At 50.0% G+C, this 18938-nt stretch overlaps 1 protein-coding gene across 2 annotated transcripts in view; it reads left to right on the forward strand.

The window, feature by feature from the left end:
* LOC120407119 (cytochrome P450 26B1) overlaps window positions 1–18938 on the forward strand; it is a 45319-nt gene that overhangs the window by 21046 nt on the left and 5335 nt on the right. For both annotated transcript variants that reach the window (XM_039542458.1, XM_039542459.1), the window contains exons 4-6: window positions 10646–10921; window positions 13243–13398; window positions 16079–16360. In XM_039542458.1, coding sequence (XP_039398392.1) covers window positions 10646–10921; window positions 13243–13398; window positions 16079–16360 — 714 coding nt within the window. The remainder of the gene's footprint in view (window positions 1–10645; window positions 10922–13242; window positions 13399–16078; window positions 16361–18938) is intronic.

Genomic DNA, 18938 nt, shown 5'->3' on the forward strand with positions numbered 1-18938 from the left:
GAAAAATCTGCTGTGTGGTGGGGTTTAGGGGAAATGGGTTTGTGCTTTGTAAGATGTGAATGACCAATAAGGAAATGTAAGTAACATGAATCACACGCTTCTATGAATAATAATAGTTTCTGCAGCCAAACTTAGCTAGCAAAAAAAAAAAAATTGCGAAGGCTCTCAGCTCTTATGCTTCAGGGCATAGACAGGTCATCCAACTGGGGTCAGGAAGGAATTTTTTCTTGCCTGGGGTAGCATTGTACAGATAGTTGCATTATGGTGTGTGTATGGGGTGAAGAGTAACACCTTCTTCTGAAACATTCAGTATTGATAACAGGATCCTAGTTTAGATAGACTCTTGGTCTGTTCCAGCATGGCAGTCCTAAAAACAGACACAGCTGGCTCAAACCCCTCCCCCTCCCCCCAAGTCCCAGACCCTGGGAGTTCTGGAGGAAGCAAACTGTGGCATAAGCCAAGTGACCTGCTTTGTTTCACTGCTCCAGTGTCTGAAACTACAGCATTCATTAACACACCGCAGTTAATGTTCTGCCTCGGAGGCATACAAGTGTTGAGCTTATTAGCACCAAGTAGAAAGGTCTGAGGCTTTAATATAGTTTGCGAGAGGATTAAGAACACAAAAGGGGCCATAAATTTACAACCAAATACAAACCAGCTGCTGTGGGCAGGGGCAAAGGGAGGGGGGCGGGAAGGTACCTTTTCACATCATGAAAGCCCTGATCCAAGTTCTTAAAATATTTTACGTTTCCATTGAACCTTTTCGCCCGTGTTGCCATGGAGTATAAATCATATGGCGGAAAGGAAACCATCTCCTGCGTCCTGAGCCAATGGGGCCAGATCCTCAGCTGGCGTGAATCAGCAGGGCTCCATGGACTTTTCAGCTGGCACATCAGTGGCGCTACGCCACTTGCACCATTAGGGGATCTGGCCCAATGAGTTTTAGTTCACATGCAAAGGGCCTGATGCAAAGCCCATTGGAGTCAGTGGAAAGACTCCCGTTGAGTTCAAAGGGTGCAGGGTCATGTCCTGACTGAGAGATTGTCACTGAGGCTGGCTCCCTGAGTTTAGACCGTTTCTTACTCTCAGAGAAAATCCAGGGTAACTCCAATGGCTTTATCAAAAAACACCAGTGTGGATCTGCTGCCTCCTATAATATTTTGCATTTTCATAACACCTTCATCCTGAAATGCCTTGCAAGCTTTAAGGATGCTTTACAGTGCAATCCCTTTGGTCATACACCAGCAATCATACAGATATCCTGGGGAGCACAGGCTTTTCTAAGCAGGCCACCTTGCCTTCCTCCACCTTCCACTAGAGCCCTGTTTAACCAGCTTGGGCAAGTGACTTCCCTTCTCTGTTCCTCCATTTCCCCATCTGTAAAATGGGAATAAGGATACTGATCTCCTTTGTAAAGCGTTTTGACGTCTGCTAACGAAAAGCGCTATACAAGAGCTGGGTATTATTATTACTATCATCCAAAGATGCCAGATGTCCTCTGAGACATCTAGAAATTTAAGGTAGTGCTTTACCCCAAATGCTCTTTGCCTACCCTGGAAACACAATCATCTCTGGGGTGCAACATGGCAGTGATGCAACAGAGCAGGGCAGGGAATACAGAACGCCATGTACAAATCACAGAGATTGGGTAGCAACTTTAAGTGATCTAATCCATCCTCCACTTCTAAGTGTCTCAACTCCCGATTCTATTCAGGTGGTATTATCCCACTCATTGCTCTGGTATCTGAGTGCTCTTCCAGTCTAAAGAATCTTGCTGTCTAGGCAGCTTTTCTTGTGATTCTGCTTCCATTTTCCTGCTCTTAATTTCATGTGGTTATTTCTAGTTGCATTATTCTCTGCTGCCTTGCACCTTGCACTGTTCTTTACACCTGTGCAAAGTGCCAAGGGAATCCCACTGAAAACAAGGGAACCTTAATTATTGATGGAAATTGAAGAGTGTTTAAGCACCCTTGTACTGTAGGGTGATCAGTTGTCTCGATTTTATAGGGATAGTCCCAATTTTTGGGTCCTTTTCTTATATAGGCTCCTATTACCCCCCTCACCTCCTGTCCCGGTTTTTCATATTTGCTGTCTGGTCACCCTATTGTACTGGGATAAATATGGTAATGGCCAGGGATGTGTTGGATGTAGCTCTTGGGAACTTTCCCCTCCCACTTGAAGATTCAGATAACAAAGCTGAAGGCAGGGCTGGGATGATGTCCCCCTCTCTGATGGAGTCACCCTCATCTTTGAATCCTGCTAACCCATCCCTGCCTGGTACTCATAAGAGCACATTTATTCTGCCTTTAGAACGGGCCAGATTGCATCACACAACAGCTATTTTCCCAGGGTTGGATTCTCCTAACCTACTACAAGGGCAATGGACAGAGGGACGCTGGCTATTATCCTTCCCAAATACACTTAGTGGGATTCTCTGCCACTCCAGGCCTAGCCTGGAGTCTCGGAAACTCACCATGGGAAAAAAAATCAAACGATCCGTCTAGGCCGGGGGCCCCGGGCTCCTTGTTAGCTGAGCAGCAGCTCTCGACTAGGGATCAGTGTGTGAGCTAATTTAGCTTTTCCGGCCACAGGTGTCCCTGCAGCTGTATCGCCCAGCGGCCCATACCAGTGCGGGTCACTGACTCCACCAAGGATATATGTTGAAGGTTCAAGAGGGGATTAAAATAGAACCCATGTTGCTGAGCAAGGTTAGGGCCCTGGTAATACTGTGACTTATCGGACGTAGGGAAAGGCTTTGATTTCTTGGTGCTCTTGCTACACTTGCACAGCACTGGCAGGGTTAGGGGCACTTCTCGCTACATGCTGGTTCGGTAATGTGCTTTGCAGGAGACTTCAGTCTCCCATGGTCACTGAGCCAGAGGGGAGGATTAGGGGGAAGTTGGGATGTAAAACATGACAGACCGGGATTGGACAGAGATGAGAGAGCTCCCCTCATTGCGTCTAATCAACACCCTTTGGATGGGTAATAGCGTTTGGTCGCTGCTGCCATGTAGGTTTAAGGCTTTGTATCCTGGTCCCCGTAAGGCAGCCAGTCCCCATTTCTGATGAATGCTTGGAAAAAAACCTACCTGTTATTAGGGCCTGATCGACAGTTTGCTGAAATAGTGGAAAGACTCCCATTGGTTTGAATGGGCTTTGGAGGAAGTCTTTAGTCTTCAGAACCAAGGAAGCAGTGGGTTTTCAGGACAGCTGATCAGAAATTGGAAATGTCTATTCATTTGTTTTCATACTGAATTGGAACACCCCCTTCCCCGAAATTTCCCGCAAAATGAAAATTCTGAAAAAAATTCAATTTGAAACTACCGAAACGTTTTGTTTCATTAACATTGAACTGTTTTGTGGCAGTTGTGTTGAAACATTATATTACAATATAAATATTTATATATATTTGTAATATATAGCTCTAGTATAGTATTAACATTTTAATTTTAATAGAATATCAAAGCGGAAACAAAATAAATGGAGACAAATTGAAATGAAATAAGGAAAAGTTGGAGTGATGCATTTAAAACTTTTCCCTCCAAAAATTTAATGACAACTAACACATTCCATTTCCATTCCGATGACGCTGCACTTTCCGATGGAAAACTGTTCTCTCAAAATTTTTCCAGCCAACTCGTGTTTCCAATAATGGTCCTTTGAGTCCGACAGCAACCTCTTTGGCTTTGACCTGTCACTTGGGGTCTCTACGGCAACCGGATTCACTGCTCTCTCATCCTCCACCGGGAGAAATTTCTGCATTACACACCCCATAGGCAGGTTGTGCACAGCCCCACAGTTTAGAGAATGCTGGGCTTTGATGAGCAAACTCCATGTAGTTCAGATTCTTAGCTTCCACCTTACCAGTGCTCTCTCAAGAGGCCGTAAATCCCTCCAACAATGTATTTGCCAATTGATGACAATATGCCACTGAGGAAGATGGGAATGGGGGATGGGAAGGGCCACTCTAAAAAGCTACTAGTCAATTTCTGCATGTGGCACGTGGCATCGGTCTTGTTCACTGATATTCCGGCCGGAGGCTCTTTATCTCTGGCACAGCACAGATGGCTTTTAGAGTGTGGGAAAGGCAGTGATCAGCCTCGGATCTTTGCTCTGTCTGTGCGCGAGTGAAATGAAGAAGCCCATTTACATACATTACCAAGTGTAAAAATAGCAGCTGAAAAAGTATTTTTCTTTTGAACACCTTTGGCTTCGTGGCCTTGTCTGTGACTGCTCAGCGCCTGGCAGCATCTTACTTTGTTTTCCCTTCCATTCCATAAACCCTCCTGCTCGTGAACCAGGCAGCCAGATCCAAACATGTTGGTACATAAGATTTGCAAGGCCATTGAGCCATCACAGTGGGTATCCTGCCTCTAGCTGTGGCCAAGAACAGATGCTTTGGAGGAAGGAGGACATCCACTATAATGTGGCTACAATTGGGAAGGCAGGGTTGGAGCAAATACTTGTCTGGCCCTTGACTGAGGTGAATAAACCTCTTGTGTCAAGGTTTAGAAACTGTTTGGTGTTTCCTGGGCTCATGCTGAGAGCAGTGGTGGATAATTAAAGTCGCTGAGAGACAACCACTGCAGCCAAAGTAACCTTTGGAGCTCAACAGAGAGTGTTGTGTTAGCGTGTTATTAGCTTATTCATTTTCTAGGGCTGGACCAACAACTCAGGGGAGGCAGGGAATACGAACCTGTCCTAGCTGGCATCCCGCTCCAAACATTGCAGGGGCGAGTTTGATGGACTCAGGTCATGTCTAGGGAGCACTGAGTCACCACTCATGGGACAGCCATGTTCCAGAGGCCAGTCCTCTTCCTATTGGGCTTTTCATTAACCGTCTTTGTTCACTCCTCTTTGGGGCTGAGCAGCAGGAAGAGAGCAACTCTGGGCCTAGTGGTGGTGAAATCAGGAAGCCTATTGCCACTCAGTCGCTGGTTCGAGTCCCACACAGTGACTGCCAGGTGGCCGATGTGAAATCAATCTCATGGATCTCAGTCCGGATCCTGCTGGACAGGCATCTGCGTTGTCAAACTCTCCATTGGCATCAGCAATAGCTGAAGTCAGGAACTGAACGGGCCATGGAGACTGTGCTCCTCACCCATTCCGAGAGGCCAGGGTCGAGGCACATTGGAGTGGGCAGTGTGATGAAAGCTGTACTGTCACGGGATAAATGGAGGGTTTTGTTCTCAGGGCCTGAAAAGAAACTGTGCATGCATTAAACTCCCCCTAAACCAAACCTCTTTCAAACAAGATAACTGTCCATGAAAATACTGTGGGTACGAGCCAAAGGGATGCTGTATACGAGTATAAAGGGATGCTGCTTCTCCTCTCTGGTGTGCCTCAGGGAACAGCTGAAATGCAATAGGTCTGTGAGGTTCACATCAGACAGGGAAGAGGCACCTCTCATTGTCACGCGTAGCTGGAACGCTCTGTGGATCCAGGGAGCTGAGACACTGGGCAAGAATTTTCTGCCTTAGGATAACTGTAAATCCTTAAATATCCTGTTTTTGTTGCAAGAAGAGGCATAATCGGAAGTTTCCAGACAGGGTCGGTTAATCCGCATTCTGGATGGTGGGCTCTCTTTCTGATCCATGGGCGAAAGGGTGCATGTGTGTGTGGGGGGTAAGTAATTTCTTTGAGGAGTACGCATTTTTCTATCCCTTCTGACTCCAGAGTCAGCTCTTGACTAACAAGCCACAAGGATCACAGCAGACCTGTGTAGCACAAGGTAGGGGAATAAATCTGGGTCTAAAACCCAGTGACATACGTACCTCCAGACTAAGGTGTGGATTCCAGGTGGGGATAGTGTGCTGATATTCAGGGCTTTGTCTTATATAGGCGCCTATTGGCCCCCACGCCCTGTCCCGATTTCTCACACTTGCTGTCTGGTCACCCTAAGTGGAGAATCGGGCAGGGCCTGGGTGAGTTTGGAATTAGGCCCCTCTCCTATCAGCCATAGATCGTTATAGATCAGGTCAGCCCGTCCGGTTTCCCCTGGCAGTGCAGGGCTGTTCCCTAAGACCATGCCTCGGGGGCCTGTCTACTCTAGCTTTACATGACTCTGCAAAGGGGGTTTCTCCCCTTTCCTTGGATGACCATCCTGCAGCCTAATAAGCTCTTGCTGGCAGGAAGCTTTTGCTGTTAATTCATCTGAGAAAAAGGAGGCTCCTTTGCCTCCTTTTCCCGTCTGTGCTTTAACCTTCCCTTCCTCCCTGACTCCCGGGCCTAGAAGACCAGAGCTATTCGACAAATGTTCACTAGAGGGCGCAGGGATTTTAGCCTAGAAGCAGGGAGGGAAGCCTTTGCGAAGGAGAGACCTGTTGGGACTGAATCCCCCTTGCAACTGGGAAGCTGCTCCGTTGCATTGGAGAGTTCTTGGTGAGCTGGAAGGGGGGCCAGGCCAGGCCAGGCCAGGGAGGGGGATGTACAGAAGAACACGTTGGCAAGTGGGATTATTTAGTTTTGAGAGAAGAGGCTTGAGGGGGGACGGAGATGAAGTATTTTAAGGAGCCAGGGTGGTTACAGAGGGCTAAGCGGGAGCTGTTTGAGGTGTAGGCGTAAATACTGAGTCTAAACACATTGGAGGCAAGCCCATGATAAATCTCAGTGCAAGTGAATCCTGATATACTCTGAGTTAGGGAGCGGCTGGGCCAGCCAGCCAAACTTCCTTGGAGCTAGGAGGTGCTGGGTACGGGCCATCTTGTACAACAGGGAACAAACCCTCGTTGGCAGCAAGACGGGCTAGACAAGACTCAGTGGGTCTATCCTGGCTCTGGCTGCTGGGAGACAAAGAGGCGACGTACGTAAGAAGAGAGCGGTAGGCGGGAGAGGTGGGCTTCCAGTTCTGACAATGGAGCAACTCTCTGAGTGTCAGAGTAGCCACCTACCTTCTCCTCAGAGTTGGGAAGGGATCTCTAGACTAACCCGCCCCATCTCTTTGGCAGCTGATGGGTGTCGGGGTGTTCGTGCGGGGGCGGGGTGTATTTTTGTGTGGGTTTTTTTTTTTTTGCATTTTCTGGCACAAATCGCTTTTAGAGCCCCAGGAATTTGCACAACTCTCGGGGCTCAATGACGACATCAGTCCCTCTTCTCCAGGCACTTGGGGCTGTGCTCTGGGAGCAGAGGATCCCACAGCTGCCTCTCGCCAGGTTACCTTCCTCTAAAGCAGCTGGCGCTGGCCACTGACAGAGACGGGATACTAGGCTAGATGGACCTTGGGGCTGAGCCAGTCTGGCCGTCCCTATGTTCCTGCATTCACACCTCCCCTATTGCCCAGTGTGCTTTCAGGTCTGGGGGTGCCCTCCCCTGCACCAGGCATCCAGTTCTACCTAGCTTACTTCTTATACAGACAGACATCACTGGGGCACTGGAGAGAACGCCTTGCATATTGGCTGCTTAGTGAGTTGCCAGGACCGTAGCTGTTGGTGGTGGTGGGGGTGGGGTATTGTGTATGCAAGAGAACAGGTATGGCATGGACAGTGGTCGGGGTAGCTTCCCTCATCCATTACCCCACCAATGTGCCTCAAACCTGCCCTGTAGGTGTGCAGGGAGTTGTCTCTCTAATCCATTGGTCTGGTTGCCAGGGTGGCTAACGAAGGTACCAGTGAGTCTGCCGGGGGGAGCAGTTTGGTTTTGTGCTGCACCCTATCTTACGGTACACTGGCCACGGACCAATGGAACATGGGAAGGACTCCCAGCGGTGTCGCTCTGCGTCACTAGCCAGCCTGCCGGTGGGGGTGAAATAGAAGGGATCCCTTGAGGGGCCAGGGTTTGAAAAGTACTGTAGGACGGAGGCAGCTATACAAATAGCCGTCTTCCGCAGTAGTGCTGAGCGCTCTGGACGGCATCTTCGCCTTCAAAGGGACATTAACCCTCCCACCGTGCTGCACAACCACGATCACTTGCAGCTTCGTGATGGCTCCCGGGGTAGAACTGGGGGCTCCTGATCCAAAGCACATGCTCCCTGCAGGAGAATCATTCATCCACAGGCACAGTAAGGGGACTATGGCACACAGCTCAGCAGTCCTGATTCCACCCAGGAAAGGGCAGTAGTGTGCAGTCACACACACACACTGTTGTGGTTTATTGCTTGCACACCAGTAGCAACTAGAGGCCCCAGCTGAGATCAGGGTTCCATTGTGCTGGGGGCTGCACAGGGTAAGAGACGGTCCCGGCTTTGAAGAGGTTAAAATCTAAATAGGCAAAACAGGAGAAAAAGGTGGTAGGAAGGAAGTGTCATTATCCCCATTTCATAGATGGGGAACGGAGGCACAGAGAGATGAAGTGACTTTCCCAAAGTCACACAAGAAGTCTGTGGTGGAGTAGGGACTTGAACCCACGTGTCTGGAGTCCCAGTCTGGAGCCTGAACCCCAGCTCATTCAATGCCGTATCATCAGTCCCGTGTCTCAGATGGGGGAAACTGAGGCACGGGGAAGGTTAAATGTTTTGTCCAAGCTCTCGTAAAGCATCAGTGTCAGAACCAGGACCAGAACTCCCAGGGCCTGATTCTAGGGGAGTTGCTTGTATGAAACAGCTGGAGATTTGGGTTCAGGAGTTCCTGATGGCCAGGCCTGTGCTGCTGGGCCATATCCTGCTTTATCAAATCTCCTCTCCCTCAACACAACATCACGAAGAGCCAAGATCGCTTGAGCTTCTTTCAAGAGAAGGAGCCTGGGGGTTGAACCTTTGGCATCTGCCTGGCCACTCTTGTCACTGGTTCTTCTCCCTGGGGGTTCCTTAGGCAGCTCTAGCAATTTGTCTGCGGTACCAGGCGGGGACGGCAGAAATACACCCCTCTTTCCCTTTCTGCGTTATGATGGCAGAGGTTTCCACCGCGCAGTAGCGCCTGGGCTCTGGGTGCCAACAATCACTAAGAGCCGCCAACATTTCTGCACCTGGCGCCGTATCAAAGCCCGATGTCCCGGTCACGGCCACCAGGGAAATGTCTCTTTCCCAGCTACTGGAACCGGCCTACGCTTGTTTATTTCTTTCTCCTCCCTGCTTGCCCTGGCCCAGGTGGATCTTGGAGGAGCATGAACAGGGGGAGGCCTCGTCTTCGTTCGGTGCAGCCCGGACATTTGGGGATCTCGGGGGTGGGGGAGGGGGAGCTTGGCGACGGGGCTTGGCGAGGCTGCAGTGTTGTCAGGTTTACTAGCTATGGTTTTTAGAAATGTCTCTTACCCACCCACACACGTCTCTTTCCAGGGCTTAAAAATAGACTAAGCCAAAGTGCCATGGGCCAGGCAGGCTCCACGCTCCAGAAAGCAGGACAAGATCGATCCATTTCTCTTGCCCTTTTTGGCTCTTTCTCATCCCCCCTTCTGCTTTTCCTCCTCCCCCGCCGGCTCTTGGCTGGAGAATTTTTTTTATTAACAGCCACAAAGCCTGCCGGCCCCGGGGGCTCTTCCTTCATTTCTTTCTTTGCTCCTAGGGAAAAGCCCCTCCTGTCGCCCAGCGCGCCGCGTGAAGGTCAGTACGTGTAGGGACTGGAGCACTTTATGAACCAGCGATTGTTGAGTCTCCAGGGCCAGGCTTTAAAGGGCCAGGGGTGTTATTTCACCAAACAAACTCCAGCGAGCGACGCCGAGCATTAGCAATGCAGGGTCACGGCCAGGAAAATGTTACCTTTCCCTTCCAGTGCTGACTGCGGGGGAAATTCTCACATTTACAGCTTGAAAGGTTACGTTCTTGGAGGGGCTTTGGCTGGGGGTTTTCTTTTTTTTAATTTGATAAAATGGGGACCCGCCCCTCCCTCCCGGCAAGCCCTCTCATCTCCTCGGCAGGAGCTGGAGGAGGTTGCGCCGTCTCGTCTGACCTTTACCTTGGCGCGCGCTTCCCTCTATGGGGGCTTGATTTGATTTTGTTTTCTCGGTTCCTGGAGGCCCGGAGCGTGGCAGCGTGGGTGAGAGTTAATAAAAAGTAAACAAACAGCGCTTTTCCACCCATGCACTCTGGGCTACAGGGCGGGGGGGGTCAGAATGAAAGCGTGTGCTGTGGAGTTAGCCAACTGGGATTATAGCAGAGGGGAAGGGATGCAGGGAGAGAGCAGAGAACATTCCTTGCATTGCTGGGGTCCTCGCACAATAATACAGGCCCTGTAGCAGAAGGGGGAGCTGGGTCTGTTCACTCCAGAGCTGACTCAATCGCAGAGTTTAGAAGAATGCTGTCTGTTGACATAGACTTTCCTCTCTCTCTCTCTCTTTCTTTCTCTCACTGGTTTGTTATTGTAGGGTTGCTCACATGCTGCTTTGTTATTGTAGGGTCACTGCTAAGCGCTGGGGCTTGACATACTAGTTGGTGGTTGTAGGATTGCCCATGTGAGGGTTTATTGTTGGAGGGTCTTTGGCAAGCTCTGGAATTGGACACTGGACTGGGTTGTCTTCCTGGCTCTGCCACTGATCTACTCAGTGACCATGGGGAAGTCATTTTCCCTCCCACCCTTTGCCGTCTTGCTTATTTAGACTGTGAGCATTCTGGGGCAGGGATCTTGTATTCCTGCTTGTCTGCACAGCAACTAGCATAATGGGCTCCTTGCTCTCCACTGGTGCCCTTAGACACCATTTAATGCAAGCAATACTGGGCTATTAGGGAAGGCTGGAAGACCTTGGGTTCATCTCTATCTATGTATGGTTTGTATTGCAGGTATTCTCCAAAATCTTCAGCCATGAAGCCCTGGAGAGTTACCTCCCGAAGATCCAGCTGGTGATCCAGGACACGCTCCGGATGTGGAGCAGCACCCCAGAGCCTATCAACGTCTATTACGAGGCGCAGAAGCTCACCTTCCGCATGGCCATCCGGGTCCTGCTGGGCTTCTGCATCTCTGATGAGGAGCTCACCCGTCTCTTCGAGGTCTACCAGCAGTTTGTGGAAAACGTCTTCTCGCTGCCCGTGGATCTGCCCTTCAGTGGCTACAGGAGGGTAAGATGGTCCTCTAGTACCACGTATGGACATGACATTGAGCTAGCGACACTGAGCGTAGCTTGGAAGGATGATCTAGTGGATCTGGCACTGAACTGGTACTCAGGAGACCTGAGTTGAATTCCTGACTCTGCCACAGGCTTCCTGTGTGACCTTACGCAAGTCACTGTGCCTCAGTTCCCCATCTCTGTGTGTCTCAGCTCCCCATCTCTGTGTGCCTCAGCCCCCTGTCACACAGAGATGTCAAGAATAAAATCTATTAATGATTGGGAGGTGCTCAGATACTGCAGTGATGAGGGCCACACTTAGATGATGGAGGTGGGAAGGAACCAGAAATTTCTGGCCTTGAAGGAGAAGGCAGTGAGGTCCAGTGGACAGGGGCCTGAGATCCAGTGCTTGGCTTTCCTTGTTAATCTATACATTATGCTAGCACCTAGGAATGCCAATCAAGGTTCCCTTGTGCTAGGAGCTGTACAGCTCAATATAAAGGAGGAGAAGGTGGTGGCTTTCTGGTTGTCCGAGTGCATGTCCTTTGACCTCGCTCTGCCCCACCTTTTCCTCTGTGGAAAAGGGATTAAACGGGGATAGAACGGCCTTTTCCTAATTTCTAGCTTCTTCCCAGTCTTTGAATGAAATACTAAGGGGAAAAAAATCAGTTTTCATAAACTAAAGCCCCAAAAAATTAGAAAGAAATGAAAATTCTTCATTTCTCTCGAAATTCGTTGCAATATTTCTCATTTTCTGACCTGCCCTAAAGTTGGGGATACAGATGTCAACCTGCCTTTTAAAACACTTTTCAGATGCTCTGCAGACAAAACACTAGATAAGAGCACAGTGTCAGTGCAAAGCTGAGACTCTTTTAGTGAGAGAGCTAGTTTGGGAATTCGATTGGGTTCTTGGGAAGAGAACTCCTTCAGAGGAATTGGATACATTCCTTTGAGGTAAAGTTTCCTAAAGATTTGTGGGACAAGGAGTGGGGAGAGAAGGGGGGCAAAAATTGGGGATAATTGTTGTGGCTCTCACTTTAAAACACGACGTTCATACGGTGGTGCCAATTAGACTTTTGTGGTGTCTTGCATATTTGGGGCCTTCATCTGCACTGGGGTAAATCTGGAGTTTGCCACTCACGTCAAAGAGACTTTTGCCCAGGACTGATTTTTCTAGGATTTCAACCCCCCAAGCAACTTCCAACAGTTGTCTTTAAAAAAAAAAAAAAAAAAAATTAACCTTCCTCAGAAATGTTTCCTCCCCGCACCTCCCCAAATGCAAGATCCAGCCCTGCAAAAGTGGCAGGTTTTCTCTATCTAGTGATGTTGCGGCATTGAAGTCTGACATTTCATTGGAATCATGATAACTAAGGCACTTATAGGTGAGGTTAAAAGAAACAGTCCCAGTATTTTTTTAAGACTCTCTAGCATTCCCCAAATAGCTAGCTTGTGTGTCATGTGGCGCAGTCAAAGCTCAGGCTGGTTTGTGGGGGTAGGATAAGGATTTGATTGGCAGAACCTTGTCTGCAATAGAGAATTGTATTGTTCTAAGAGCTGTTTGTTCCTTCCAGCATGCTTGTAAAGCAGTTTGTTTCCATGCATACAAGTGGTTTGAACTGGGTACATACGTGCCCAGTTCTTGTCTGCAACAGGGTACCCCAATGCCAAATACAGGCCTTCTTTCAACAGATCCTGCCCCTAGATAGGAACAGTGTGGATACAAGTCATAGACCTACTCTGACCTCTTGCATAGCACAGGCTATAGGGTTTCCATGAATTCATTCCTGCTTGAATTAGCGCATAGGTCACTGGTGGAACAGCACAAACGGTTCCAATATACGCCTCTTGCTATGTCCCGACGCACCGTTGGCCTTTAGAAGTCTCCCAGAAGCCACACTGGCAGTAGATCCCCAGCGGGATTTACAGCTCAGTTCTAGCATGGAACAGGGACATACCTGGCAGTGGTTCTCGGACCAGGTTAGCCTGGCTAACGTGGGCACGATAAGCCATTTGGGTTTGCATTGGTTTTAGCCCACTGGGCCAGCTGCCAATAGTCCAGTCTCCAGCGCTGCCGCTGCCCATGAGTTTGGAATGACCCACACAGCTTCCATCCGTGGTGAGTAGCGCAGCCGTTCCCAGATTCTTGTCAGTAAAGGTTTTCTGTCCCACTGGCCATCTATATTTCTCCCTCTGGTGACTGATTAATTGTGAGCCAATTAAACACTCATTTAGCGTTCACGCCGACTCCTCGGGGAGCCCCAGAGCCGAGGAACCATTGTGATGCCCTGGCTGCTGAGTGGCTATTTCATGGACTGACGACTTGCTGTTTTGCAGGGGATCCGAGCACGGGAGACTTTGCAGAAGGGGCTGGAGAAAGCCATTCGGGAGAAGCTGCAGAACACGCAGGGCAAGGACTATTCCGATGCCCTAGACATCCTGATAGAAAGCGGCAAGGAGCATGGCAAAGAGCTGACCATGCAGGAGCTGAAGGTAAGAGCAGGGTCTTGTGCATCCCCTTGGGTCAATTCCTCCCTTAAGTCACCATTGGTTTGGGTCGGTTTCCTCCTTCGCTCTCCCCAGTCTCCCACGGCTGTGCCCATCCCACCCACTCCATGTGATTGGCGGGTAGCTTCTGCTCAAGAACAGCACCAGCTGGGATCACCGAGGGGCAGAATGGCAGGGAAGGAAAGGCAGCAGCGGAGCTGTGTGGAGGCTCAGGGCTGGATTAATGAAGGGTGCTGAAGGGCCGGGTTGAGGGGCCGTGGCAGAGCTGGGGTGAGAACCCCAGGGGCTGGCATAGCAGGGCTGTATTAGCAAAGCTATCTGCAAGCACTTGCACAGCACCTGCCTGGACTCTGTGTGGATCAAACCCAGTGCCAGCAGACCATTCTTTTCCCTAAGAGCCACATTTATGTGCAGATCCTGGCCAGGCTTTGGGGAAGATCATTTCTGGGGAATATTATTATTACAGAGTGGCACGCTTTCTTTTCCAGCATTTATCAAACATTAATTCCTCCTCACAGTGCCACTGTGAGGCTGATCAGGGTTATTATCCTCAATTGTACAGGCGAGGAAACTGAGGCACTGAGAGGGAAGAGAGTCTGTGTCTGGCCCAAGATTAGAACTTGGGCATTCTTGGTGCCTAGGCCTGTGCTTGGACCACTAGCCTCCCCCTACACTCAGTTAATGGCTGCCCAGGGTCCGTAAGCTACATCATAGGCTATCAGCTCCTTCTAGCCCATTGGTAACCCCCAGGAACGCCCTGCAGTGTGGCTATTTATTTCTATTGGATTGAACATTGGCTCAAAACCAGTAAGTAGCTATAAATTGCAGGGCGGGCCATGCGGAGAGGGAGAGGAAAGAAATGCCAGTGGAGAATCTTGGGGGTCCTTTCTGCTTCCCGTGACACGTAAACGAACTGAACGGGGATATTTTTGGCCAGGCAGTGGGGTACCCTCTGCTCCCTTTGGCATGAAGTCTGTCCTTTTCCCTGAGTGCATGCTAAATCTGTGGGGGAGGGAGTTAAAGACCACATGAGAAAGAAGAACCCTAAGTAAGACAATGCTGGACAGGAGTGCTTTAGGGGTGGTGGTTGTTTGAAAACCTCCAGAGCCATCAGCCCACCGTCCGGCTGCAGCTGGCACGGAAAGGCTGCGTACAGACTGGAATTCTTCGCAAGGGGGCAGAGGCTTTGAAACCATGGGCACCAGTGCAAACCCATCCCAGGCCCTTGTTAGCAGTCTCAGGAGACAGGCCTAGGAGACCCAGGCTGCTCTCCAGGGGGTGGCACGGCGCAGGTCAGACGTGGTGTAGAGCTTATTCATGGTGTAGATGGGTGTAAATCAGGAATCGCTCCAGTGAAGTCAATGGGCTGACCCTGGCGTAAGGGAGATGAGCATCAGGCACCCTGTGTGCGTGACAGGCATGCCTGAGGGATGTTGTTTGTTCCTTTTTCTCCGGGGGCAGATAGATAAGGGGGTGTTCATATGCTGGTAAGTGCCAAGGAAACCCCCCTGAAGCTGCACTGCTCTCTGTGCAGGGAGGGGCTGCCTGTGTTCTCTCGCAGCTGGGGGAGGAGGAAGCCAGCGTCAGCCCCGACAGGAGCTGTTGTTTTTCTTTTCCAAACTGGACTTTGCAAAGTTCCATCAGGGAGAAGGCCGGGCTGGGCCCGAGTCCCCTTCCAAAGCAGAGAGGGAATGTCTCCCTCCGGCTTAGTCAGCGGCTGGGAAAGAATCCCTGAAAGCTTAAGTGACTTGAGCAGGAGCCTTGGACTGAGCGACTGGTGAACGTGCTGTTCCCGAGTCGTCCTGTCTTGGCAGGAGGGGTGGGGAAGGTCCTTTTGCGAGCTGGGGTGGCAGCTTGCAGGAGGAGCTGGGACGTTGCTCGACCGGGGGATTGGAAACGCAGCCAAGCCCATTACGTCGTGTGACGGGGAAGGAAGAAATGATCCGCCCCAGGCTGCTGCTGGCTGCCTCGTCCTCTCAGCTTGGCTGCCACGCTAACGGCTTGGGCTGGGGATCCAGGCTCTGCTGCCCCCAGCTCGCGGCTCTGTACAAGCTCCCAGTGGCCCTCAGCCGCCTCTTGTCTTGATGACGGTGGGTTTTTTTTCCATTGTGTGGCCTTCCTCTGGGGAGGATGAATTGTAACGTTCACGGAAGCGGGAGACTGAGCCAGGCACAGTGAGAGCTAGTTTTGTTGCGGTTTATTGGTAAACCCCTGAGGTCCCCCTCAGGGATCTGGGCCCCACTGTGCTAGGCTCCGTACACGCGCCCTGGAGAGAAGATCCCTGCCCTTAAGGGCGTACAAGCTAAGTACTGCGGGAGCTTCCTCCAACCAGTTCTCCTGACAGCGCTGCCAACGCCCCGCAGTTCTGCTCTGCGCCACCTCCCGTGGGTTACCCCGTTGACGTGCAGCAGCCCTGAGGAAAGCTTTCCTGTTGTGCCAAATTGTATGTTGCAAATAAAATCTCTTTGGGTACCAGGCTGAGGCTAAACCAAACTCCTTCCAGCTGTGCCAGGTTCTAGCTTCTGCTAGTGGACGGCTGGGACATGAACCCATTTTAGCATGTGCCCCATATGAAGCACGTACTGCAGCAGCGTGATGCATGGGGCCGGGTACCTGAGGCTGTGACCTTGCAAGTGTATAATCCAGGGTTCCTTTTGGCCTTCAGGATGGCACCTTGGAGCTGATCTTTGCTGCCTATGCCACCACGGCCAGTGCCAGCACCTCTCTGATCATGCAGCTCCTGAAGCACCCCGGGGTCCTGGAGAAGCTTCGCGAAGAGCTCCGCAGCAGGGGCATCCTGCACAACGGCTGCATCTGCGAGGGCTCCCTCCGGCTGGACACCATCAGCAGTCTCCACTACCTGGACTGCGTGATCAAGGAGGTGCTACGTCTCTTCACCCCCATCTCCGGCGGGTACAGGACGGTGCTGCAGACCTTCGAGCTGGACGTGAGTACAACAGCCCAGGAGCTTTGACGTGTCTCGTGCACCTTCTCCCCCGAAAAGGGGCTTCAGAGTATTTTATAGAGACACAGGCAGGAATCTCTGCACCTTCCCACTGGAATACAGCCACCTCTGGGGTGGAACCTGGCAGGTTTTATAACCGTGCAGGCCAGTGTTACACAAGTGTAGGACAAGGGGGCAAGATGTGCCAGATCCATTTTAAAGTACGGGGGAAGGGGTGTTAGGGAATAGGATATTTCTCCCAAGTGTTCTGACACTGGAGCTTGGCTGGATCTTGACGTGAGCATAAGCACTAGGGCCTGGGTTTACATTTCAGCAGAAATGCAAGACCGCCCCTCCAATGGCACAGCACTACACAGGGGCATGGGCTGAGTGCAGACTCAGAACGAACGTAAGACTGGAAGGGACCTCCTGGATCACTGAGTCCAGTCGCTGCCATCGCAGGTCACCCCGTCATATCATCCCGTTCCTAAACTTCTCAAGCTCCATCTTCAAACCAAGTTTGGTTGTTTGCCCCTTGCCCCTGTTCTTATTCCAAGGCTGTTCCAGAACCTCCCTCCTCTGATAGTTAGAAACCTTCTTCGCATTTCCAGCCTCAGTTTACTCCTGGCCAGTTTATGCTCCTTTGCTCTTGTGCCACCCTCGTCCTTTATTTTAAATAGCTCGTCACCCTCCTGGGTGTTTACCCTGCTGATGTCCTTAGAGAGAGCAATCAGATCCCCTCTCAGCCCAAATAAGCCCAGCTCTTTTAGTCTCGTCTTGGAAGACAGGCTCTCCAGTCCCCTGATCGTCCTAGTAGCCCTTCTGTGCACCTCTTCCACTTCAAATTCCTCTTTCTTGAAGATGGGTGACCAGAACTGTGCACCATATTTCAGATGGTGTCTTACCAGTGCCTTGTTCAGTGGCATAAATACCTTGCCTGATGTATCCTAGGATCACATCTGTGGGGGTTTTTTTGTTTAGTGTTTCATCACCTTGGTGAGTCATAGTCATCCTGTGATCGACTAATACACCCAGATCTTTCTCCTCCTCTGTCGTTTCCAACTGATGAACTGCCAGGTTATAGCGGAAATTCTTGTTATTAAAGGACCACTTTCTGCTGACTCGCCTATGCTTGTATCACCCTGGCTTTTTCCCCTCAGAGGTGTCTTATCCAATGACAGTTCTGGCTCAGACCTGCTTAGCTCATGAAATCAGACCAGATCTCACTCTTGCGCTGCTGAAGTTGCAGTCTAGTGGATCCGCAACATTAACCCACAGAGGCTGCTGAGTCATCCAGGTAGAATGCCCTTACTCTGCAAGAACATCCGAACAGTCCATTGATCAATGTACCATGTGCTACAATCAATTACTATATATATATATATATATGTAGGAGGTATAATCTGTCTTACAAACTTAAATGTAAGTGAAAGGTTCTACCACATACAAAACTTCTGAAAGCTGGAAACTGATATATATATATATATATATATATATATATATATGTTGTATTTATTTTGCAACCAGGCCTGTAGGGATGTAGAACTATCCACCTGACAATTTGCGTGCTTATCAGTGAACATGTCTGAATGTTGAGGCATAACTCAAAAATGGTTGAACAGATTTCGCTCAAACTTCCAAACAAAGGGACCTAGAAACTACTCTACTGATTCCATAAATCTCCTTCCAAGCTAGTTCTTCCCATTGTCATATCCAATCTAAATGAGAGGGTGTCCCAGCATGCTCTGCAAGGCACATGAGCTGTGCTGGGTACAGCTCCCATCAGAGTCGCTGGGGAATCTTGCATGTAGAAGGCTACCTGTACCGGACGTGTCAAGGAAAGGTGCCTTGTAATAGTCAATTGTAGAATAATCTGCCTGTTGGGGAAGCTTAAAAAAAGTCAGTTGTGGGTTGAGATCATAGGTTACCTACCCCAGTCTACACGTTCACGCACGTTCCTGGGCTGACTTGTGCACCACGATATTACAGGGGTTGCACACAATAGCACAACTCTTGGGTGTGACTTGCAAGCCACTTAGCAATTTAGGCAGGATCTGGCCCACAAAGAGGACAAATTAAAGTCATACCGCTGGCAGATCAGTGCAATTACTCTGGATTTACATTGGTGGAACTGAGATCAGAATCTAGCCCATCATTTGGCACCAGAACTTTCAGGCAACCAAGGGGGAGAAAAGTTTGATATTCTGAAAGAGAAACATGTGGCGATCTCTGAAGCCAGAGATTGGGGTGTGACGGGGGAAAGGGGCAAAGGGCAGTTACAAATTTTTGGATGATAGGGATATTACTCATCATAATGGATGGAATTTTGTGCTAGCAAAAGAAAATCTTGAGACTTGTCAGTCACAGTAAACCCTGCTAACGGCGTGATTTGAGGTTGAAACCTTTTCAAGTAAACAGGGGATGATAAATCACCCTTTTTTCCCCTCATCAGTGCATTCTCAGCACACCCACGCACTCACTCACACATTATGGGTGTGTGAAACTACGTGTGTATGTGAATAGGTGATGCTGTGGACTACTATACAGCTTATCTGGACACTGGTTTGGGGAGCTCTGAATA

The sequence above is a fragment of the Mauremys reevesii genome, linkage group 5 (genome assembly GCF_016161935.1).
Source record: "Mauremys reevesii isolate NIE-2019 linkage group 5, ASM1616193v1, whole genome shotgun sequence".
NCBI classification, from domain to species: Eukaryota; Metazoa; Chordata; order Testudines; family Geoemydidae; genus Mauremys; species Mauremys reevesii.